The sequence below is a fragment of the Corvus moneduloides genome, chromosome 6 (assembly GCF_009650955.1).
Source record: "Corvus moneduloides isolate bCorMon1 chromosome 6, bCorMon1.pri, whole genome shotgun sequence".
NCBI lineage: Eukaryota > Metazoa > Chordata > Aves > Passeriformes > Corvidae > Corvus > Corvus moneduloides.
Genome location: NC_045481.1, coordinates 2,221,014 through 2,245,490, shown reverse-complemented (window position 1 = coordinate 2,245,490; position 24,477 = coordinate 2,221,014). Strand labels below are relative to the sequence as shown.

The window sequence follows — 24,477 nt, the reverse complement described above, 5'->3', positions numbered from 1 at the left end:
CCAGGACAGGGAAAACACAGCCTGGAAAGCCTGCGGAGCCATGGCTGGAAGAGAAGGAGAGGAGGAGGAGGATAAGCAGGAGGGGGAGGAGAAAGCGTTGCGTTGGAAGCTCATATCGGATATTTTTGCCCTTGGGAGGAACCGGAGGCAGGGCAGGGCAGGGCAGGGTCCTAAGGGCAGGGCAGGACACTGTGGGCGGCCACGGTGCGGGAAGCAGCTGGGAAGAGCCCGGAGCCGGGGGGAAGAGATCCCACGCCATTTCCAGAGGGACTGCAGGCGGGCAGAGAACAGTGAGGAGACGGGAGGGGAAAGGGAGGGGAAAGGGAGATGCTGCGGGGGAGGGCGGGAGGCAGTCGAGCAGGGAGGGACCGTGACACGGGGAGGGGACCGTGACACGGGGGGGATGCCATGACACGGGGGGGATGCCGTGACACGAGGATGGATCGCGACACGGGGGGGACACATTATGACACTTTCCGGGTTTTCCCTGCGGGCCCGGCGGGAAGCACCTTGCTTGTACGTGTTCCAAGAGCAGCTGCCCCGCGGGCGGGGCCACGCGTGCGGCGGTCCCTGCGAAGGGCGGTCGCTGCGTGGGGCGGTCCCTGCGTGGGTCAGCGCTGGCCGCGCCCGGACCGCTCCGCTCCGCCCGCTGCGGGTGCGCCCGGGGGCCTGCGGCTTTCCCCCGGCTCCGCGCCCCCTCCTCTGCACCGTCCCGAGACACCCCCTTTGCACCTGCCTGGGCTCCCCCGCTTTGCGCATCCCTCTGAGACCCCCAGGATCCCTCCCTTTGCAGGCCCTCTGTGCCCCTGGAGGTCCTTCCTTTCTTTTGCACACCCCTCTGTCCATACCATGCCCCCCTTCCCTTCGCACACTCCTCTGTGACTGTCGGGGTTCCCCCTTTGCACACCCCTCTGAGACCCCCCCCCCCGGCCACGTTCCTGGAATCCTCCCTTTGCATCCCCCCTCCGTGCATCCCCGGGATTCCCCCCTTTGCATCCCACTCCGTCCGACCCCGGGGTTCCCCTCTCTGCTCCCCCGGTGGCGGCCGCCGCTCCCGCCCCACGCGTGGGCGGCCCTTTGCGGGGCCCGTCCCCATCCCGTCCCCTCCCGGGGCGGTGCCAGCGCGGGGCGGAGGCGGAACGCGGCGCCGGAGCCCAGCCCGTGTGTCCGTGTCCCCCCTCCCCGTGTCCCCGCAGCCCCGCCGCGATGTCGCGGCCGCTGTCGGACCAGGAGCGGCGGAAGCAGATCAGCATCCGCGGGATCGTGGGCGCCGAGAGCGTGGCCGAGCTGAAGCGGGGCTTCAACCGGCACCTGCACTTCACCCTGGTCAAGGACCGCAATGTGGCCACCCCACGCGATTACTACTTCGCCCTGGCCCACACCGTGCGGGACCACCTGGTGGGGCGCTGGATCCGCACCCAGCAGTACTACTACGAGAAGGATCCCAAGGTGGGAGCGGTGGGACATGGGGGGAGCCCCTCCGTGCAGGGCGGGGTGCTGGGAACCCCCACGGTGGGTCCTGGGTTGTGGCTGGAGTGGGATCCATGGGAACCCCGGGGATGTGAACCCTCCCTCCGCGCTGGAATAGCGGGATTGGCGGGGCTCGGTTTTTCGTGGATTTAGGGCTGTTCCGGTAACTTTTTCGAAGAGGAGGGACTGGACTTTACCAAACGAGGCCACTGTCCTTTGCTTTGCAAAACAAACAGAGCGCGGCTTGGCCGGGAGCGGGGTGCAGGGCATGGGAACGCCGTTTGTTGTCCCGCGGCGCCGGCGTGGGTGCTGTCTACCAAAACCAACTCCAAAGCCTTCCCGGGGAAATTATTGGAAAGGCTTAAAGGCACCCGAAGCCAACCACAAACAGGTCTTGTTTAACACAAGTGATCCCAAGCGTGAGAGATCCGGTTTGTGCAGGAGTTGCTGTGCTGCTGCTCGTCCCGCTGGCTCGCTCCGGGCTCTGCCGCGGGGGGATTAAGCCTTAATCCCCCTCCTGACACCTGGATGTCCCTGTCGGCATCAATTTCCTCCCTGCCAGCGCCTCGCTGGGACCGTGCCAGCCGCGATAGCTCAGCACTCCCCCGTGTTGTGTAGGGGTGAGAAAAAGGAGCTTCTTCCAGGCTTTGGAGCCGGGACTCTGCCGTCCAGCCGAGGCGTGCTGGGTGCTGTCTGCCTGGAGTCGCTGCTCCCAGCTCTGCTGGAGGGAAACCAGGAATCCCAACGGATCCTGCGCAGCACATCCTGCCCGTGGCAGGAGCGTTGGAACGACACGATCTTTGTGGTCCCTCCTAATCCAAACAATTTTAGGACTCCAGGATTCTATCCCACCTCCACTCCCGGCCCGACCCCGCGCAGGTCCTGGGGAAACGTGTCGAGTCAGCGACTTCCCCCAGCCTAAATCCTTCCTTAAAACCTGCCGGTGCTGACGCCGGCGCACGGCTTACACAAGGCCGGACCGGCCGCATCCTGTGCCCGCGGTGTCGGCGGCAGTGTCCCCTGCTCCAAGGGGACAGCAGAGGAAGCCCCATGTCCCCGCAGCCACCGCCTGGCCCCGTCAGCTCGCTCGGTTTTCCGGTGGCTTTGCAGCCCGGAGTGACGTGAGGAAACAGCTCCTCTTTAAAATTTAACTTTGTGCCGCCTCCGGCGTGCGCGGGCCGACCATCCTGGAGCTGTCCCCGCTCTGGGACAGGGCAGCGGGGCTTGTCCAAATAAAACAGCCTCTTGCCAGTTTGGGAAAGAGCAGGAGAGCAGGGCAGGGGCTGCAGGGCCACCCAGGAGCCACAACCCTGAAATTCCTGGTGCAAACCACCCTGCTCTGTTGAGAGCTGGGTTGTTTCCTGTTTGTTTTTGAGATATCACCCAATAGCAGCTTTTGGAGTCCAGGGGAGCCTCCTCCAGCCCCGGGAAAGGTGACCATGGGGTGGTTTTCTCTTCCAGAGGATTTACTACCTCTCCCTGGAATTCTACATGGGGCGGACGCTGCAGAACACGATGATTAACCTGGGGCTGCAGAACGCCTGCGACGAGGCCGTCTACCAGGTGAGCATCCCACGAGGGGTGAGGACATGGACTGGGAGGGCTCCGTGCTCTCCAGCTCTTGGGAATGTCCGTGTTTTACCACACCGGCTACAAACCACTCCCTGAGCCACTTAGGGAATAAAGGCTGCTCCAGAGCCTGCCCTTGAAAGGCCAGGAGCTGCCCAGCCTGGGAGCTGCGTTCTGGGGAATGCAGAGGGATCCCATGTCCTGGAGGGAAACTGGTGGTTCTGTGGATGAGGCTGTTCACATCCATGTCAGTGGCAGGGAGGAATGAAACCTCGAATTAAGCCCAGCTGGGTGCTGGCACCAGGTGGCACCGGGGTTATCAAAGGGTTTTGGGTGGCTCCTTTTGTCCCCACCCTGTCACCTCTTGTGTCATCAGAGGTGGCCAGAGCGGTTGCACAAGAGGAGGAACAGCTTTTGTTCAAACACTTCAAAGGAGAGGAACTTATTTTTAGGGGGTTTTTAATTTTTTATCCCCACTTGTTGTGACCAGGGGACGTCAGGGCTGGGCAATGGACCAAAGGTTTCCAGCTGAGCTCCCCGAGGAGTTTTGCATAGGCAAAACCACTTCCTCCTACAGCATCCTAGGCTGGAAAATTTAAATTTCCCTGGAAAAGGGGTGTAGATGCTTCTCACCCTAAAGGGTGATGCCTGGACTTGGGAGGAAGGGCACTGGGTGCCTGTTCCAGAGGACAGAGGTGCTGAGGGAGCCGGAACACAGCACTTGGGTCGCATCCCCAAGGGATGGGGGTGCTGGGGGAGCAGGCACACGGCACCCAGGTGCCATCCCCAGGGGATTGGGGTGCTGAGGGAACAGGAAGACAGCACCCAGGTGCCTTCCCCAGGGAATGGGGGTGCTGGAGGTGCAGGAATATTCCACCCAGGTGGCTGCCTCAAGGGATAGGGGGTGCTGGGGGAACAGGAACCTAGTGCCTGCCCCTGCAGGACTGCAGCCATGGAGAGAGGGAGCAGGCCTGGGAATAAACCCTCAGAGCCCTTGGAAGTGTCTGGGACCCCAAAAGCAGCATTCTGTTTATAGCTGGGTGCTCCCCACCCCCAGATCTTGCCCATGGCAAGGTCAAGGGTGTGAATGTCCTTTGTAAAGCCTGGTGGAGTGACTTTAAACATGGCAGATGACCCCTGCCATGGCACGGATACACAGCTGAGGGGGAGAGAGAGCAGCTGCTTTGGGTTCAAATCACAGTGTCCCACCCACGGGGATGGGTCTTGTGGAATTGGGTGCCTTTCCAGCCCTCTTGGAGCCCACCTGCAAGGGAGTGTATGCCAACAATGCCTCCCCTCTGCGGGGCTGGGCACCCTGAGAGTCTCCAGCCCCTCTCTTTCTTCTCATCTGTAGCTTGGGCTGGACATGGAAGAGCTGGAGGAAATCGAGGAGGATGCTGGGCTGGGCAATGGTGGTCTGGGCAGGCTGGCAGGTGAGTGAGCCCCTCCTTGGCACATCGCTGAGGGTTTTGCATCCACTGTGGGAAGTACCTAATCCTGGGGGATTATTGCTCCAGCCTTTCCAGCACAGAGCAAGGTGCTGGGTGGCTGCTGGCCCTGGCTCCTGTCCCTGTGGGGCCTGTGGCTGTCCCAGGGAGAAGAATCCATCTCCCAGGGATCCAGGGGGGGCCCAGCTCACTGCTCTCCTCTCTCCTGGGCAGCCTGCTTCCTGGACTCCATGGCCACGCTGGGGCTGGCAGCCTATGGCTACGGCATCCGCTACGAATACGGCATCTTCAACCAGAAGATCCGGGATGGGTGGCAGGTATGGATGGAGATGTGTGGCCCTTGCTGTCCCCTGGCACAGTCAGAGCCCCTGGTTCACCTCCTCCCCCTCAGACTGGGGTGTACAGACACTTCCCCTCAGCTTGGAGACTGCTGCTGCTGTGATATTTAAAATTTAGCAGATATTTTCTTGAACAAATTTAACTTCTTAAACTGGTGCAAGCTCAAAGCATCCATCCCTCATCCCCATCCACAGCACGTCCTACCCAGGGCCACCCTGAGGGCTGCTCCGTGGTTGCCTGGAGCAGGTGAGGATGGAGCAGTTGTGTCTCTGCTCCTCATGGAGCAGGGGTGGAAGAGGCTGGTTTGGAAATGGAACATTAGCAGTGCACTGAGAGAAACCTTGGGTTTGTCCCCATCTCCATGGAAGGCACCCAGAGTTCAGGGTGGTGCCTCCAGGCTCACCCTGCAGTGCCAAAATCCAGGTTTAGGGCAGACAGACTCCGAGCATCCTCCCCTTTGCCGTGCACAGCTGGAGCCTTTCCCAGCTATCCTGCCCCAGCCATTCTCCAGGTGGGGAGATCCCCGGGGCTGGGGGACCCTGTCACTGCTCCGGGTCCCTCTGGCAGGTGGAAGAAGCCGATGACTGGCTCCGGCACGGCAACCCCTGGGAGAAGGCCCGTCCTGAGTACATGCTGCCCGTGCACTTCTACGGCCGGGTGGAGCACTCTGCCTCTGGTGCCAAGTGGCTCGACACCCAGGTAAGGGCTGGGGACAGGAACATCCCTTTCATGGCTTGTCCCGTCATTTGGGGAGCTCTCCCTGGCTGGCTGCACCCTGGGAATGAGTCCTGCAGAATCCCTGCCGGGAAGGTCGGGCTGGGATGGAAAAGGCAGTGGTGGGGCAAGCTGGGGAGGAGATGGACATAGGGATGGGGATGGGTTTGGCTGCTCCACATCTGCAGCCAAACTCTCCATCTGTGGAAGTGTCCAAGGCCAGGTTGGAGGAATCTGGTCTAGTGGACGGTGTCCCTGCCCATGGCAGGGGGGTTCGAACTGGATGGACTTTAAGGTCCCTCCCAACCCAAACCATTCTGGGATTCTACAAAATACCAGAAGCAGCTCCAGCAGGTCTGTTTGCCATGTGTAGCCCTAAATTAAGCTGCTTCTGACCTTTACAAGCCCCTCTCCATGCCTTGAGTGCTTCTGGCAAACACCAGCCAGCAGGCAGAGCCAGTGGGGTGTCCCCGTGCAGGGGTACCAAGCACATCCCCATCCGTGCAATCCCGCGAAGGTGGACACCACCCTGAGCTCAGCCCTGAGCAGGAGGCTCTGTGGGATGGGAGGGCTCCAGGGGGAGCAGGGGGGAATCCCAGCCCAATTCCAGCTGCCCTGGGGATGCCACAGGTGGTGCTGGCGCTGCCCTACGACACCCCCGTGCCCGGGTACATGAACAACACCGTCAACACCATGCGCCTGTGGTCGGCCCGCGCTCCCAACGACTTCAACCTGCGCGACTGTAAGTGGGAGCTGGCGGGGTGGGGAGAGGTGAGGGGGCCCCACGGCCTCCTTATCCCTCCTTACCCCTCCTTATCCCCCTGCTCCTCCCCAGTCAACGTCGGGGACTACATCCAGGCCGTGCTGGACAGGAACCTGGCAGAGAACATCTCCCGGGTGCTCTACCCCAACGACAACGTGAGTCACAAAGTTTTAGGGAGCCCCTGTTTTAGGGATGGATAAAGAGTGCCCAGATGGAGGGGGATGGGGAGCAGCCCCTCCCTCCAGGATGCTGCAGAGATGTTTTTAGTTGCGTTTCAAGCTGCCTGCAGTCCTTGGATGAGGGTTGCTGCCTCTTACCAGGATGAGTCTGTTCCCCTGAGCTTTGCCTGGAGCGAGTGGGGATGAGCAGGTCCTGCTGCAGAAATGTTCCTTGAGTCTGAAAATGCAGCATGAAGGCAAACTGCTGAACACTGCTGGTGTTACCCTGGTTGCCCTTTGCAACCCTGGGACCAGAGGTTGTGCCTCAAATTGCACTTTGCACCCCAACCCTCTTGCTCTGGGAGTTCTTGCCAAGCTGGCACAGAGATGTGGTGGGATGCACAACCCTTGCCTAGCCACAAACCAAGCTGTGGAGCAGGACAAAAAAATAAATGGGAAGCTCTCCTTGCTCTGCAGCCTGTTTGGGGCAGGTCCTGATGGTGTTTTTCCCATTTAATCCTCCTCCAGCCTTCCCAGCTGGTGAGGAGAGCTGGGGACACTGCAGCTCCAGTGGTGAGGTTGTCTTCTGCACCTCTTCCTTTGCAGACCAGCAGGTTGATGTTTTGTGCTGCATGAACAGTGGTTAAATCCTTGTCTTGGAAATAGCTCCTGGGTGTTAGAGCTCCTATGGCTTCCCTTCCCATTGTCCTGGTACCTTTCCTTGCAGCCAAAAAGCTGAAACCACGGAGAACAGGTTTTGACAATGCTCAGCTGGGATTTAACCTGTTTGTACCAGCACATCCCAAACCCGTGTGCTGGAATCTGGGAAGCAAGAAGAGTTGGGGATTACAACTGATGCTGGGGAAAGCACAGAGGGGTCACACCCTGGGATCACCTTCCCCCAGCAAGTGCAGTGAATCCTGCGGGAATCCTGCAATTCCCTGCTCCTCTGCCCACAGTTCTTCGAAGGGAAGGAGCTGAGGCTGAAGCAGGAGTACTTTGTCGTGGCTGCCACCCTCCAGGACATCATCCGCCGCTTCAAAGCATCCAAATTCGGGAGCACAGAGAGCGTCCGGACCGTGTTCGATTCCTTCCCCGACCAGGTACGAGCCAGGGCTGCTCTGACCCGTGCCTTGGAGCTTGTTTCAACACCTCCCAGATGCTGCAGAGGTTTGAAGACCCTCCATGGGGTTCCCAGTGTCCCCCCAGTGTCCCCACGTGCCACCCTGCTCCCCCAGGTTGCCATCCAGCTGAACGACACACACCCCGCCATGGCCATCCCTGAGCTGATGAGGATTTTCGTGGACATCGAGAAGCTGCCGTGGGACAAGGTAGGGACACCCCACCTGGCTCCTGGGGGTCTCTTCCACTTGTACCCACATGCCCACGGTGGAGGAGCCAATTTTTGTGGCTGCTGGGAATGACGTGGAGCAGTCAGGCTGGGTTTAACTGGTGGGGACTGGGAGGAGCTGGCTGGGTGTGGTGGGAGGACCATGGATGGGTTCTGGCACCTGAGGTGCTACTGAGCACTGGCTCTTCCCTGCCAGGCCTGGGACATCACCAAAAGGACCTTTGCCTACACCAACCACACAGTGCTTCCTGAGGCCCTGGAGCGCTGGCCCGTGGACCTGGTGGAGAAGCTGCTCCCCAGGCACCTGCAGATCATCTACGAGATCAACCAGAGACACCTGGATGTGAGTGTCTGCGAGCGTGCTCTGGAGAGGGGGACGGGGATGTGCTGTCAGGACAAGGGGCGTGCACAAACTGATGATGCTGGGTGTGTGGCTGGGGGATTCCAGCTGCTATTTTGGGCAGCTGACGTGTAGGAAAGCCCTTTCCCACCAGCACGTTGCCATGCTGCAGTTAGGGACTGTCGAGAGGCCTCACCTGTTGCATCAGGGACTTGGGAGCTGGCATTTCTTTGCTTCCTAAATGCTAAATTCATCCTGGGAAAGATGATGTTGGGAGTGCAGAGGAGATGGTGGTTTGACCTCCTGGTCTGGCAGTACGAGGCTTTTGCCAAAATTGCCTCACTGGCCAAGTGTGTGTCCCCAAACCCCTCTTGGTGGGGACTTGGGGGGGTCCTTCTATCCAGGGACATCTGTGCCGGGAAAGGGCACCCTTTGGAGGGGGTTTGCACTGTCACAGCAGAGTAAAAGCCACCGCTCTGGCTGATGTCAAATGCACTGGGGACACTGCCATGGCCCCTCCCCGTAAGCCATGGGGTGGGACATCCGTCAGTACCACCACCTCTCACCACCTCTCCGGCTCCACCGGCAGCACATCGCGTCCCTGTTCCCTAACGACGTGGACCGGCTGCGGAGGATGTCCCTGATCGAGGAGGGGGGCATCAAGAGGATCAACATGGCCCATCTCTGCATCGTGGGCTCCCACGCCGTCAACGGCGTGGCCAAGATCCACTCCGAGATCGTCAAGACTCAAGTGTGAGTGAGGGGAGGGAGGTGGCGGTGGGTCACCCTCGCCTTGGAAGGGCTGGTGGTGCCAGGTGGGCGAGGCTGGAGCTGTGCCATCCTTGCCCTTGCAGCTTCGAGGATTTTGCGGCGCTGGAGCCGGAGAAGTTCCAGAACAAGACCAACGGCATCACCCCGCGGCGCTGGCTCCTGCTCTGCAACCCGGGGCTGGCGGAGCTCATCGCGGAGGTACCGGCGTGGGGGGAACGCGCTGCACCCACTGACCCTTCCCTGCCGAGCCCAGGGTGCCGTGAGAACCTCAACCATTTACATCTTCTGGATGGTTGAGGAGTTGAGGGTAAAGGGAGGGGATTCTGCCCCTCTGCTCCGCTCAGGTGAGACCGCACCTGCAGAGCTGCCTTCAGCTCTGGAGTCTCCAACAGCAGAAGGACGTGGAGCTGCTGGAGCGAGTCGAGGCCATGGAGATGCTCCAAGGGCTGGAGCCCCTCTGCTCTGGAGCCAGGCTGGGAGTGTTCAGCCCGGAGAAGGCTCCAGGGAGATCCCAGAGCCCCTTCCAGTGCCTAAAGGGGCTCCAGGAGAGCTAGAGAGGAACTTGGGACAAGGGACAGAGTGACAGGAGAAGGAGGAATGGATGTAAACTGATAGAGGGCAGGGCTAGATGGGATATTGAGAAGAAATTCTTAGCTGTGAGGGTGGGGAGGCCCTGGCACAGGGTGCCCAGAGAAGCTGTTGCTGCCCCTGGATCCCTGGAAGTGGGATCCAGATTGGATGGGGCTTGGAGCACCCTGGGCTAGTGGGAGGTGTCCCTGCCCATGGCAGGGGGTTGGAACTGGACGATGTTCAAGATCTCTTTCATCCCAAACCATCTCACCATCAGCACATGCCCTTGCTCCTGTTGCAGAAAATCGGGGAGGACTACGTGCGGGACCTGAGCCAGCTGACCAAGCTGCACGAGTTCGTGGACGACGACCTCTTCATCCGGGAGGTGGCCAAAGTGAAGCAGGTGAGGGGATGCGGGCAGGGGGAGCAGAGAGCAGGGGCTGATGTTCTCTGGGGGCTGACGTGGTCCCTGCCCTGGCCCAGGAGAACAAGGTGAAGTTCGCGCTGTACCTGGAGAAGGAGTACAAGGTGAAGATCAACCCTTCCTCCATGTTCGACGTGCACGTGAAGAGGATCCACGAGTACAAGCGGCAGCTGATGAACTGCCTGCACATCATCACCATGTACAACCGTAAGGCACCACGCCCCGAGGGCACAGCTGTCCCAGGGCTGCACCAGCACCCCTGTGCCCCCCCCATCCCGCAGTAACACGGCTGTTCTCTCCAGGAATCAGGAGGGATCCTGCAAAGCTCTTTGTGCCGAGGACAGTGATCATTGGAGGCAAGGTAAGTTGGGTCAGGAGTTTTAGACATTTTGGAAAAAGTCCTTGGAAGCGCCCTGGGGGGTTGTGGGTGCAGATGTCTCACGGGGCCACGTCGCTACTACTCCCTGACAGGAGAGTGCAGCTGGTGGGGGTCAGTCTCTTCTCCCAGGGAACAGGGAACATGACAGAGGAAATGGTCTCAAGCTGTGCCAAGAGAGGTTTAGATGGGATGTTAAGAAAAATTTCTTCATCAAAAGGATGGTCAGGCATTGGAGCAGCCTTCTCAGGGCAATAGTGGATTCCTCATCCCTGGAGGAACTTAAAAGCCGTGTGGATGTGGCACTTGGGGACATGGGTCAGTGGTGGCCTTGGCAGTGTGGGGGGAACAGTTGGATTCGATGATCTCAGAGGGCTTTTCCGACTTAAACAATTCCATGATTCCATGATTCTGTGTCCATGAAGTTCACCAGAAAGCGCTGGAGTATCACTGGATGGCTTCAGCTCGAGCACAGCACTGAGTTTGGGTGGGGTTTGGACAACCATCTGCTATCTGTGGTCATGGAAGCCCCCAAAAACGTTGTGGGGTAACACGTGTTGGATTAGGTGATGGGAGCAGGGATGAGCAGGTTGTTCCCTGGACATGTGGGAGCTGGGTGTGCCTCACCTGCCTCTGGCACCAGCCCTCCTGGCTTACCTGTGGCTTTTCTCCCAGGCTGCTCCAGGATACCACATGGCTAAAATGATCATCAAGCTCATTAACGCCGTGGCTCAGGTGGTGAACAACGACCCCATGGTGGGCAGCAAGCTGAAGGTCATCTTCCTGGAGAACTACAGGGTGTCCCTGGCAGAGAAAGGTACCCTGGGTGGGACACGCTGTGGGGAGGTGACGTCCCTCTACCCCATTACTGTTCACCATGGTCCTTCAGCGGGAAACAAACCCAGAGCTGGTCACCACAAGCCCCTCGTGTCCGTGTGTTTTGTTGGCAGTGATCCCTGCGACCGACCTGTCGGAGCAGATCTCCACGGCAGGCACCGAGGCCTCAGGGACGGGCAACATGAAGTTCATGCTGAATGGGGCTCTGACCATCGGCACCATGGATGGAGCCAACGTGGAGATGGCCGAGGAGGCTGGAGAGGAAAACCTGTTCATCTTTGGCATGAGGGTGGAGGATGTCACGGAGCTGGACAGGAAAGGGTGAGGGCTGGGGATGCCACAGGGCTGCCACCACAGGTACCTGGGCAGCACCACCTCATACCCTTCTCCCTCCAGGTACAACGCCCAGCTCTACTACGACCGGCTCCCCGAGCTCAAACAGGCTGTTGACCAGATTAAAAGTGGCTTCTTCTCCCCAAAAGATCCCAACCTCTTCAACGACGTGGTCAACATGCTCTTCCACCACGACAGGTGAGGCCCGCGGTGCCATCCATCCCCGGGGCTGGGTGTCTCCCGTGGCCACATCGGGGTGGGACCACATTGCACATGGGTGATGCTCCCCAAGGCACGGACTCTGCGTGGATGGCCCTTGTCGCATTAATGCCTTTGGGTACGCAGCCCTTCCAGATGATTTTAGGCATCTCAAGGGCTTTCCTGGCCAGAGCACTGGTCAGCCACGGGCATTGGCATCGGAGAAATGCTTTCCCTGCGTGCCCTCCCAGGGCATCCAGGGTTCTCTGCCAACAAGACATAGGGAAGGGAAATTTGGCCGGAGACTTTGTGTTGGAGGCCGCCTGTCAGAGACTGGATTAGATCGATGGCCCGAGCCGGTTTTGGGGTGCTTAGGACGCCCGAGTGTGCGTGTGGTTGGGGTCAGGCCTGGCTTTCTGCTGAGGCAGTGCCCAGAGCCCCTCAGCCTGGTAGAGCTGTCAATCATGGCACCTTGGTGCGGGGGGGCGGGGGGAATGCTAACCGAGCCTCTGATTGGTCGGATTGCCAATCAATCACACGGGGCAGCATCAAGCAACATCTGATTGGTCGAGCAACCAGAAGTCCCGCCTAGGGGGCGGGCCCAGGCAGGCCGCGGGTATAAAAGGGGCTGAGGGGGCGCGGCCATTGCGGGGTTGTGAGGGTTTTTTGGCGTTTTCAGCTTATCGACGCTGGAACCCAGGAGCTAGTAGCTGTAAATGTGTTTTTCTGTACCTTTTCTGTCGTTCTCTCTCCTCTTAATCCTTTTTTCATGGAGCTTTTTGGGTAACATAACATCTTAAGGTTTTAAAGGTTTCTCGGTTAAACAGGCTAAGCAAATGCTAAATAAATTCTAAGTAAATTCTTAATACTAAATTCGTGCTAAGTAATGCTATGATAAGTGGTTTTACATTTAATTCGGTGTTGTATTTACTCCTTTTGCCAACGTTTCCTTAATTTTTTCTATTTTTGCCGGTAAACTTCTGCGTGATTTTTCACCTCTTGAGAATATCTGGTGGGGGTTTCTTCTTTGCACCAAAACAGAGTAAAGGAACCTTGAGTTTAACCCCTGGGTGTAACAACGCCCTGGATCAGGCAGCCCACCCTGCTCCCACCTTCCCGTTTCTCCTGCTCCTGACTCTTTCCTACTTTGCAGGTTTAAAGTCTTTGCAGACTACGAGGCTTATGTCAAGTGCCAGGAGAAGGTCAGCGAGCTGTACCTGGTGAGTGCCAGCCCGGGGACAGGGCAGGGCAGACACAGCATCCCATCCTGGAGAAGGGACATGCACAGAGATGGGGTCCTGTGCTGCTGCAGGGGATCCCAGAGCCTCCCACCCCATCCCACCCCTCTCCTTGCAGAACTCCAAGGCCTGGACCAAGATGGTCATCAGGAACATCGCGGCGGCCGGCAAGTTCTCCAGCGACCGCACCATCAAGGAGTACGCCCGGGACATCTGGCACGTGGAGCCCTCGGACCTGAAGATCCCCCCGCCCAATGAGCCCCGGGACGCGGGGCAGGACAAGACCCCCAACGGGACGGCGGCGTAGGGGCCGGAGCCAGGGGCCGCGAGCACGCGCGCTGTAAAATTCTCTGCTGTCCGAGTCTCTGTGTTGCTGCTGCTGGCTTTCCGTAGGGGTGGGCAGAGGGGGAGGGGTTTTTATAACGTCAGTGTCGTGTGGAAAGCGAAACCACGTCGCCCTGTTGCTTTGCATTAGGTGCTAAAAAATAAAAAAGTGCCATTGGAGTCCGAAGGGGGCTGCTTGCTGAAGCCTAAAATTAGGGCCGGGCTTGCTTGCACCAATGCTCACGCAGGAAGAGGGCTGGCCTGGGGTGGGGTGGGCAGCACAGCTGGACACAGCTGTCTGGGTGCTGCTGAAGCAGGATAGGGAGGTGCCAGCCCTGAGGCACCCGTGCCAGGCCCATGTACCCCCAGGAATGTCCCATGGGATGCTCCCGGTTGCGGCTCTGGTGACCCAGACCACATCAGGGTCTCCATCCCTCGAGGAACCCGCAGTATCCTGGAGGCAGAGGGTGACTTAAAAGTTTCTCAATAGTTTTTATTGCTTACAGCAGTAAGTTCAGTGCCATGGGGGGGTCCTGGAGTGGATTTGAGGGAGCATGTGATCAGTGCAGGCAGCAACTGGCATCACTTCACGTTTAAGAAGTCTCTGCAACAAGATGTAATAAATCTCACACTGTCACTGACCCTCCTGTGCTGTGTCAGAGCCTGATTTGTGATCCCTGCATGCGGGGCTTGGAGCATCTCTGCAGGGCAAAGAGGAGCTGGTGTCCCCAGGGCCACCTCCCCAAGCCACCCAGCCCGAGGACAGGCTCAGGGCATTGGGGAGTGACTGACGTTTAGAAAGTGATGCCAGCAAACACCGTGGGGAGGGGAAGGAGCAGGGAGCAGGCAGCTGTGTGCTTGCAGCAGGACAGAAGGCACCAGCGGAAGAGGAGGCCAAGGCTCATCCTGTGCCCCCCCATTTCTGGGGAGCAGCACTTACTTCACCAGGGCAGGCAGCTCTGGGTGGAAGGAGATGTAGTCGTGGCCCAAGCCCAGCTTCTCAGGAAAGGTAACGAACTTCACCTTGGATTTGTCCTTGTAGGCTTCGCGTGCTGTCTCATAGAGCTGCCACGGGGCAGGAGCGCGGTCACTGGCACGAGCAGGGGACCCCAAACCCCTTCTAAGGGCTGGCCATCCCCTCTCTGGCCACTTCGGCCCCCCAAAGCCAGGCTCAAAGCCCGGGTGGCAGGTGCCCACCTTGCGTCCCAGCTTCGGAGGCACGACTCCGTCATCTTCTGCGTGCAGGATGAGGAGGGGGCAGCCCAGCACCTTCACGCTGCAGGCAGCAAGCACAGCTTGAGGACTCTCCCCAGAGCCAACAGACCCACAGGAGCCTCCCCAATCCCTGTTAAAATTCCCACAGCACCCCTCAGAGCCATCCCTGGCATGCCCACCCGGGTGATGCCCATGCTGCTTGTCCTGGCACGGCAGCACCAAGCACCCTAATCACCTTAACCCCCAATTGTGGGGTCACCAGGTTTCAAAAGCACCCACAAATCAAACTGAATTTGGGCAGGCTGTGTGTGCTACAAGGAACAGGAGCAGGAGGTGCCCAAAAAAAGGCTGGTGGTTTGTGGACTTTGCTCAATAATCAAACTGATACCTGACATTATGCAAATAAAAAGTCACTCCTGAAGTATGGATAAGCTGGGTAAACACAGAGGAGCGCAGGGATTTCAATGGGGTGAGGGACACCTCTCCTCGGCCAGGCGGTTCTGGCATCATTCCCACAGCCCCTGGGGACGGCTGTGCCCCTTCCCACCAGGAGCTCACTTCTCATCACTGCGGAAGAACATTCCTGCCCGAGCCAAGGAGTCCAGGATGAGGTACTCAAAGCCCGGGAACTGCCGGTAGATCTGGCAGGGAGAGAGTTTGGGGGTGCTAAGCCATGGCTTGGATTCCACTGCGAGGGGGGAGACCCAGGGAGCTGGGGCTGACACTGCTGGGGGACCCCACAGGCAGAGCCTGTCACCAAGTGGGGACCCCAGAGGCCGAGCCCCCTCCTGTCACTGCTGGGTGAGCCCCCAGGCAGAGCCCCCAGACTCACCTTGGTGAGGGGGATGTTGGCGGCCGCCTCTCGGATGTTGGTGTAGGGAGACTCCAGGACGACAGCATCAGCCTGGACCCCTGAGGGCAGAGTGAGGTGGGAGTGGGCATGGCTGGGGGGGCTGTCCCCCCTGCCAGGCTGCTGCCACACTTCCCTCCCAGGCAGCAGTGGGGCCAAGATGTCCCCATCGCAGTAAGGAGGACAGGGAGGGCTCCTCATCTCCTCTGCAGCCCCAAAATCAGGCCAGGGCAGTGCAGAGCCTCAGGGTGACACTGCATGGGGACAACCCCTCCATGCTGGCCCTTACCTCGCTCCTCCTGCAGCTTCCTCACTGCATTGGTGGCAATCCTGTGACAGGAGAGGTGGCAGTGAGGGGGAGCAGCAAAGGGGGGGATGCACAGCTCCCTCAGATTCCCCCTTGTTGGCTGCGTTTGGCTCTGCAGGGGCCTCTACCAAGCAGCTGCTCCAAGCCCTTGGTCCATCCCTGGGTGGCACCAGTCTGGCAGCAGTGTCACAGGGCGGGCTCTGATGTGCCACCATCCTGCCTCCTGCACCTACCCTGTCCCCAAGGAGTGTCCCCAGAAGACGATGCTGCTGTTCCCACTCCGTGCTTTTGCCCAGTCATAGAGTGCCAGGACATCTGTGGTGAAACCGCTCTCTGTGGGGTGTCCACTGGAGTCCCCATAGCCTGTGGGGGACATGGCTTGGTGTCATGACCCTGGTGGGGACAGATCCTAAGAGGGGGATCACCCAGTAAGAGGCAGAAGGACAACTTTACCTCTGTAGTCAAGAGCCAGGATGTGGAAGTCAGCAGCCCCCATCGTCTGTCAGAGCAGCACCAAGTTATGTCCTGGCAGGGGATGCACCCCAGGACCCCCAGCACAGCCTGTTCACTCTGCACAGGATCCTTCTGGGGTCCCCAGAGCCAGCAGGAGCCTTAATCCCAGCAGATCCCAGTGTCCCCACAGGGCACCACTTACCTTCAGGAACTGGACGCGGTGACTCGCAGCCCTGATGGGGAAAACGGGGTTAGAGCTTGGGGAGACCCCAAGGGACCCTCATTCCAGCGCCAATGTAGGTGAGGAACCAGGCTGACCTTATCCCAGGAGGGAAGAGCTGGATGCTGTGGGCTGGGTGGGTTTTGACCTTCCCCTTTATTTTCTAGGGATTTTCCTTGACTGCTGGGGTCAGAAACCACCATAGCAGCCCCAACCCCACAGCACTGCTGGCTGCTGCATCAAGTTTGCTGCTGCTCACCTCAGAGCAGCCACTGCACCTGTCCTGCCCTGCTGCAGCAGCACCTCAGGCACTCACCTGGTGCCCCCATTGCCGTGCAGGTAGATGATCACGGGGTGAGCATCAGCAAGAGCCTCCTCGTACCAGCGCTGGTCCTTGCCCTGCGCCTCGGCCCCTCTGCTGCCCGGCACCGTGTGCCTGGGGGGACAGCGGGGTTACCCCGGGGGGTTCCACCAGGACGCTGCTGTCCCACATGGAATGCTGTGGGGATATCCTGCTCACCAGACGCCGACGGTGACGCCCGGCTCGGTGGTGAGGTGCAGGCTGATGGTGTTGCTCACCAGCAGCTCCGGCTGCCGAAAGTCCACGAAGAAGGGGAAGGCCACTGATGGAGAAATCATCATCATCCAGAACCCTCCTACCCAGCTGCTTTTATACAATTCTTTCTAAATCAACGTGTTATCTGTTTGAAATGATCAAGGGCCATGCTGAGCCACGCGAGCTCAGCCCTCTGCTGCCTCCTCCCACCCGAATTTCCAGCCCCGCTGATGCTGAGCGTGCCCAGGCGTGTTGTAACTCCAGGCAGCAAACAGGGTGAGCAGCACCACGTTATTAGAGCTTGCAAAACACGGGAGAAGATCCCTCTGTGCCTCCTCTGCAAGCCCACGGCACAGCGGGAGTTGGATAAGCGCTGTCCCAGTGCCACCCAGGCACCAGGCGTGGTCCCAGCCGTGTTTTGGGGGGGCTGCAGCAGCCAGCTGAATCCCTGCAGGAGTTCTCCCGGCTGGGACAGCCCCAGGATACTCACGGAAGTTCAGGTAGACAAATTTGGTGAGCACGCTGGGGAAGAGGCGGACGAGGAAGGGCACGGAGATGTAGGTGAGGAGCGGGGCCAGGAGGAGCATGCGCAGTCCTGGGAACCAGGAATGCTGGGCCCTGCAAGGGAGGCATGTGTTAGCACATCCCCCACCCCCATCCCAAGGGTTTTGGGGTGCAGGAGAGCAGGCTCCCCATTCCCAATCCCAGCCATGACAGTTGGATACAGCTTTTTATTACAAGGGCCTGAGGTTGGTCCCAATCCCTCTGGGAATGGGAACTGGATCCCCACCCCAGTGCTGTGTTTGGCTATTGGGATCGGAGTCAAGGTGTCAGAGCAGCCCCACTGTGACACAAGGTGACAGAGGCCCTGATTTGGTCCCCCACACTCTCCCACGGGATGCCTAGAGACAGGAAGGGCGGCTTCCCACGGGACGCTGGGAGGCAGGAAGAGCAGGGAACGTGCCAGGGCCGGGAGCTGCAACTCAAACCAGCAATGAGGAGCAACCGATACTCTGTGGCAACACCCCGAGTCCTGGCTGGAAAGGCACAGTCACAGACATGTCCCCAAGCCTGGCATTAAGAGCTTCTGCAACACTCCAGGGACAAGGAGGAAGGTGGGAAAGGGGCCTGGGGGTGATGTCCCCCAGTGCCACCAGTACCACTTCCAACAGTGTCCTGCTCCAAAGGGCTGTGGGGACACATCCAGCTGCTCTCTGCAGCAGCAGGACACAGCCCCAGCCCCCAGGAGGGGAAAGGAAAGCCAAGAGCTGCAGCTTTCCTGGCATCAACATCCCCCGTGGGCATGGGGGATTTAGGGCAGAGGTTTGTGATGGGAGCCAGGCACCGCTCAGTCCCTGCCAGCACATGCACAGGGTCAGCGTCCCTCCTGCAGAAAGCACCCGGTCCATTCCCTGCCCTGGGAATGCTGCAAGACCCTAAGGAAGGATTGCAAAACGGGTGCCAGGGCAGGATGGCACCGGTACCCAGGGAACAGGCACTCTTCCCGGGACGGTGTAGGGTTGCACAAGCCGTGCTGGAGTTAGGGGCAGCTCCACAAATCCCCCAGGACGCTGGCACGAGCAGTCCCGCTGCACACCGGTGGAGTGGAACGGGCCCGGAATGCCCTGGAGAAGCGGCAGGGAATTGTCAGGAGCTGCTCTTGGTCTACACCCAGCGCTCCAGTGCGGCTCACACGGCCCTTGCACAACACCGGCTGCAGGTGAGCACTGCCCCGTCCCGACCGGGGCACAGGCCCACCGAGGGCACCTCCGACAGCTGGCACGGTGGCCACACGGGACAGCAGGGTGACAAGCCACAGCGCGGCATCGGGGTGGGACACAGCCACAGGACAGGACCGTGGCCGTGGCAGGGTGACATGGGGACATGGCCACAGCCCGGAGTCACCGTAATGGCAACATGATACGGGGACGTGGCCACACGATGGGGTCACGCCAGTGGCAGGCTGGCACGGCCGTGGCAGGGGGGGGCCGCAGCAAGGTGACCAGGGCACGGTGTGACGGCCCCAGCAGGGCAGCACGGCCACGGCACAGGGACAGAGCTACGGACAGCGGGGCGCGGCCGCGGACGGGAACACGCGGTCCGGGGGAGCACGGCGGGGTCCCCACGGCTGCGGGTACTCACCGCCCGTGCCGGGCCGCGCCGGGCCTGCCCTCCGCCCGGCCAATGTCGCCGCTGTCGCTCCTGGGGCCGCTGTCACCGTCCCCGCCGCGGCGCCGCATCGCTCTGCGCCCGACAGCGCCACGGGGCCACGCCCACGCCACGGGGCCACGCCCACGCCACGGGGCCACGCCCACTCCACGGGGCCACGCCCACTCCACGGGGCCACGCCCACTCCACGGGGCCACGCCCACTCCACGGGGCCACGCCCATCTCTCGCCGCCTGGCCACGCCTCTGAGCCACGCCCCTGCCACGCCCACCCGCGCCTCGGGAGCGGGGCCAGGGCCACCCGCGGTGTCCCCGCCCGCGCCACGGGACGGGGCGGCCCCGGCCGCGCTGCAGCCCCTGTCCCCCAGAGCTGGGTGGGTCCCAGGGGTCTCTGGCAGGGCTGCGTCCCCCTGTGCCCCAGGGCTGGCCGGGTCTAGAGGGACCCCAACAGGGTGGCAGTCCCGTGTCCCCCCCAGGAGGTCTGTAGTCCCCTGTCCCCCAGGGATGGGTAGAGTTTAGGGAGGACCCCAGAAAGTCTGCAGCCCCCGATCCCCCAGGGAATCCAGAATATCTGCAGCCCCCCGTGACCCAAGGATGGGTGGGTTTAGAGGGGACCCTAGAAAATCTGCAGGCCCCTGTCCCCTGAAACAGGCCAGGGGGAGCATGGGGCCAGCAATAAGGTGACACACAAGGAAAAACAGGGAGCACACAGGGAAAGCTTCCAGGTTAAAAAATAAAAATAATAATTAATAAAAGGTTTAACACCAAACGTGGTGTCCCTAGGATTCAGCCAGAGGGGTGGAAACCTGCTGCTGCCTCCCCTCTCTGCTGAGCCTCCCACCTGCAGCTCTGTCAGGATGAGCCAGCTGGACCTTTTCAGGATGATACTTCCCACTAGGAAAGGAATATCCCAATTTCAGCGGAATTCCCTGTGAAAGCCTGCCAGGTGCAGGAGGGTGGGCTGCTGGAAGGCACCCACAGCTGGGCCATCACTTGCATCACCTCACCTGTCAGTGGGGCCCACAGCAGGGATCCCCATAAATCAACTATGGGATGGCTGGGGGCAAACCTTTTCCCAGAGGAGCAGCCACCCACGCTGGCATTTGGAGCTGCTTTTATCCATCTGCCTTCCAAAGTAAGACCTGTGCTGCTTTTCCTGAGTTGGAATTGTGGAATCCCACAGTGGTTTGGGTTGGAAGGGGCCTTGAATCCCATCCCATTCCACCCCGTGCCATGGGCAGGCACACCTTCCACTAACCCAGGCTGCTCTTACCCCGTCCAACCTGGCCTTGGACACTTCCAGGGATCCAGGGGCAGCCACAGCTGCTCTGGGCAGCCTCAGGGCCTCTCCACCCTCACAGGGAAGACTTCCTTCTCAATATCTGAGCTAATCCTACCTCAGCAGCCCTGAATGCAAATCCAAAGACAAACAGGTCCAGTCAGACCGGGGCTGTGGGCAGGCGGTTGCGTGTTCCCCGTCAGCAGCTGTTGCAATAAGGTGGCATAAGCCAGCCCCGAGCTGCTCTTGCCGTGCCACAGGGGCAGGAAATGACCAACAGACCCCCCTGGTTTAATGGGCAAGAGCTTTTCCCTTTCACCCCCGATTTTTCCCCCTTCCCAGTGGGTGCTGGGGCTGCAGCTGGGACAGTGAGTTGTCGTGAAGGTGACGGGAGAGGCGATACCCAGCAACTCCACTTTGATGCCCACAGGAATGGGCAGGTGCCAGAGGGGTCTGGAGTTCCTGAGGGCTGGAAAGGGCTGGCACCGAGCCAGGGAAGTGCAGAGTGCTCACTGGGATGGAGCAACCACCCACATATTTGTTGCCGTAAGGAGCCAGCACGGCAAACACGAGGGTTTCCTGGGCTGAAGGGAAAATCCTACAACGGAGTCGGGCAGGATCAGGCCCGAGAGGCGGTGCTGGGAATGCGATTGTGCGGTGGGAGCAGGACGTGGGATGGCAGCAGCGAGCCGCCGCCGAGGAGCAGCGATACCGCTGCGGCTTAGCACGGCTCGTCTTTGTTTTGTGCAAAAAAAATAGCAAAGTTTGGGCTTATGTCATTCCAAACTTCTCCCGGCACCAGCTGGGAGATGGGGAGGTTCCCTCCAGCTGGTTGGTTTGGGGTTTTTTTTCCTACAGCGTCTTTTCCTTTTTCCCTTTGTTCATGGTTTTGCTGATGGTTTCGTAGCTTTTTTGCTGATTTTTCGGGCTATTTTATGGCCCTCTTCCCCCTGTCCTGGCCGGGGTGAGGAGTTCCTGTGCCCAGCACGGCACAGCTGGAAAGACCCCAGGAATGCAGGAGCAGCTCCCAGCTCCCCCCCCCAGCTCCCCGTGCGGCAGCCGGACTTTTCCTCGCCCCAGAACAAAGCACCTCATTGTTCATGGAAAATGGGAAGGAAAGCGTGACGGAGCGGCCAGAGCCAAGGCGGGAGGGTGTTTCTGCAGGAGCCGGGCACCCACGGCCTCGCACAGGGGTCACCCTCTGCCTGCGCAGCCGCTGACCCTGATTTGGGGTGGCTCCGTGCCAGCCCCGAGCCAGCCGTGGATCCACTGGCAGCCGATGTCCAGCAGTCCCGGTGTTTCCCACGTGTCCCGATTTTTGTGGCGTGTCACACGTGACGGTGCGGGTTGGTTGAGCCGAGGTTTCCTTCCTCCGAGCTCGCTGCAAATGCCATCCTGGAACGCAGCTGCTCGCTGCAAAGGGGGGGGCTCCAAAAATAGGTTGGCGGGTTCCTTGTCTGGCACGGCTCCGTGGCTCCCTAGAAACACGCTTTTCTCCTGTGGGAAAACGAGGGGGAAATAAAATCAGGATGCCTCTGCTAACAGCCGGCCCTAAAAAATGAGTCAGGAATTTGCGCTGGGATGATACCCAGCGCTCCTGAGCCGGGGGGGGCTGCACATCCCTGTGGGATGGGGACATGGGGACATGGAGCGTGCTGCCTGTCCCCATCGCCCACCCATGCACGCGTGTGGCTTTGTTGGGTGACAGGGGGGATTTTTCGGGGCTGTCGCTTGGATTAGCGAGGCACCGGCGAGGAGGAGGAGGAGGAGGAGGAGGGTGAGGGGGATAAAGGTCCTGGCACTCGCCGGGCTCGCAACAAAACAAAGCACCAGATGGTTCCAACTTCAGCATAATACGCGGAGAAAAAGTGTTTGAACAGAGGATGGAAAAGCAAATGTGGAAAGAGAGGGAGAAAGGAAAGAAAGAAAGAAAAACCCTCGGCAAGTGTCAGAGCAGAAGAAAGCGGTGGAGAAAAATGGCAAATGTTAAAAACCAAGACAAAAAGCCCGTGGCCGGCACAAAGCCGTGCCTGCTGACATCTGTCCGGCAAAGCCTCTCGCCAAGGGCCCCTTCCCTTTGGAGTCACCTTGCCTTGCTTCTGTCACCGCAGGGACACGGCCACGTCCCTGGACAGGGCTTGGCTGGGTGCTGGGGGATGCTGTGCCATGTCCCACAGCCACAGCGCTGCCCCTGGGGCAGGTGGCAGTGACGTGCAGCAGGGCTACCCCTAAATATTTTATTCCAATTTTTTATTACAATGTTTTATCACAATACTTTATTACAATATTTTTGAAGCTCTTTACACTGTTACCTCACACCTCCCAGACGTCCTTGTGTGGTGGCAAACCCACCCGTGGCTCTGCTGTGGGGTTTGAAGCCTGGTTTCCGATCTGAGCAAGGTTTGTGCAACCCCCGGTGCGAGGCTTTTGTGTTCCCCTCGCTCCTCCCCACGAAATATCTTGAACCCGCAGACCGGAGCCGCCGTGAAAAAGGGAAGAAGGCTAAAAAGTCATCTGGCCCCTGGCATTTCCACCCCAAAAAAAGCAGCAAAATAAGCTCATGCAATTGCTCGAGAGCGGACTGCAGCGTGGGTGGAACCTCTTCTTAGCCACCAGAGAATCCACAAGCCTTGGGGACCGCCGGCTTCCTGCGGCTCGGCTGGCGCTCAGCAGGAGCGTGGGCGGGCGGTGGCTCCAGCTCCAACCGGGACTGCCGAGCTTTAAATAAGGCTTGGAGTTCTGCTGGTGCCTGTGGCTTGCGTGTCACTGCTCCAGGGTTCTCCCCCGGGATGGCTCCTGGGGCAGAGGGGAGTCCCTGGTTTTGTGAGTCCCCCCGAAAGCGAGTGAGGGGCACGGGTGGGAGAGTGCAGAGCCACCACCGGTGCTGGGGTGGTGGAAGGGCTGGGTGCCACGGGCACAGCAGCCGTCCTGTGTCACAGTGACACATGGAGACTCGGGTGGGATGTTGTCCCCCAGGCCCAGAGATGGTAGGGGGCCAGGGTGCCATGTCCCCAGGGCAGGGGACAGTGGGGTGACATGGTACCCTGGAATGGCGGGGAGCCAGGGTGCCATGTCCCCAGGGCAGGGGACAGTGGGGTGACATGGTACCCTGGAATGGCAGGGAGCCAGGGTGCCATGTCCCCAGGGCAGGGGACAGTGGGGTGACATGGTACCCTGGAATGGCAGGGAGCCAGGGTGCCATGTCCCCAGGGCAGGGAACGGTGATGTGTTGCTGTGACCTTCAGGCGTGGGACAGCCCAGGTGACGTGCCATTGTTTTTTTGGGACAATGAGGAGCTGCAGGGCCATGTCCCCTGGGGTGCAGGACAGTGTGGAGCCGGGGTGATGCCACCCTGGGGGACAGGACAGTGGGGAGCCAGGGCGATGCTACCTTGGGGTGTAGGACAGCAAGGACTCAGACTGATGTCCCCCTGGGCTCAGGTGATGTCACCCTGGGGGACAGGACACTTGGGAGCTGGGGTGATGCCACCCTGGGGTGCAGGAGAACGGGAAGTTGGGGTGACACCAGCTGGGGGAGAGGATGATGGGGAGCCGGGGTGATGCCGCTCTGGAGTGCGGGGCAGCAGGGAGTCAGGGTGATGTCCCCGTGGGGTGCAGAATGATGGGAACTGAGGTGATGTCACCCTGGGGGACAGGACTGTTGGGAGCTGGGGTGATGCCACCTCGGGATGTGCGATGACAGGAACTGTGATGATGCCACCTGGGGGGATGGGACATTGAAGAGCCGGGTGATGCCACCCTGAGGTGTGGGACAGTGGGGACCATGGTTGTGCCACCCTGGGGGACAGGACAGCAGCGGGCTGGGGTGATGCCACCCGGGGTTGCAGAACAGTAGGGAGTTGGGATGATGTCCCCTGGGGTGCAGGATGATGGGAACCGAGGTGATGCCACCCGGGGGGTCAGGACATTGGGGACCCAGGGTTACGCTGTCCTGAGGCGCAGGACAACGGGAAGTTGAGGTGATGCCACCGTGGGGGGATATCACAGTAGGGAGCTGAGGTGATGCCACCACGCGGGTGCAGAACAGCGGGGACACGGGGGTGTGCGGGACATCCCAGCAGACCCCCGCAGCTGTCCCCTGTGCCGGGAGGCGTTCCCGGGCGGTGCCGCACAAAGGCCGCCGGTCCCCCCGCCCCGGGGCCTTTCCGCACCCCCGGGGCCGCCCCCGAGGCTCGGCCCAATAAACG

General features: G+C 60.2%; 2 protein-coding genes across 3 annotated transcripts; one reads left to right on the top strand and one right to left on the bottom strand.

Moving 5' to 3' along the window:
- Window positions 1-194: 194 nt before the first annotated feature.
- Window positions 195-13,424, top strand: PYGL (glycogen phosphorylase L). Its single transcript, XM_032112364.1, has 21 exons — window positions 195-290; window positions 1,197-1,449; window positions 2,932-3,033; window positions 4,394-4,472; window positions 4,701-4,804; window positions 5,394-5,525; window positions 6,171-6,282; window positions 6,376-6,458; window positions 7,421-7,564; window positions 7,700-7,792; window positions 8,009-8,155; window positions 8,742-8,905; window positions 9,007-9,121; window positions 9,795-9,896; window positions 9,977-10,124; window positions 10,220-10,278; window positions 10,969-11,110; window positions 11,244-11,451; window positions 11,527-11,661; window positions 12,815-12,881; window positions 13,018-13,424. Exons 2-21 carry the CDS (start codon window positions 1,207-1,209, stop codon window positions 13,204-13,206), a joined length of 2,568 nt encoding a protein of 855 aa, XP_031968255.1. The 5' UTR covers window positions 195-290; window positions 1,197-1,206; the 3' UTR covers window positions 13,207-13,424.
- A 267-nt stretch (window positions 13,425-13,691) lies between these two features.
- Window positions 13,692-19,091, bottom strand: ABHD12B (abhydrolase domain containing 12B). Of its 2 annotated transcripts, none has more exons than XM_032112366.1 (13): window positions 18,967-19,089; window positions 17,315-17,442; window positions 16,789-16,891; window positions 16,585-16,704; window positions 16,251-16,281; window positions 16,049-16,094; window positions 15,829-15,958; window positions 15,578-15,618; window positions 15,271-15,350; window positions 14,997-15,079; window positions 14,421-14,499; window positions 14,164-14,288; window positions 13,692-13,827 (listed from the first exon to the last, which is right to left on the bottom strand). In XM_032112366.1, exons 1-13 carry the CDS (start codon window positions 19,062-19,064, stop codon window positions 13,806-13,808), a joined length of 1,086 nt encoding a protein of 361 aa, XP_031968257.1. In that variant the 5' UTR covers window positions 19,065-19,089; the 3' UTR covers window positions 13,692-13,805. The 2 variants fall into 2 exon arrangements, with proteins under 2 accessions (XP_031968257.1, XP_031968256.1); XM_032112365.1 differs by lacking the exon at window positions 13,692-13,827 and adding an exon at window positions 13,834-13,924 and having other exon boundaries at window positions 18,967-19,091.
- Window positions 19,092-24,477: the final 5,386 nt, after the last annotated feature.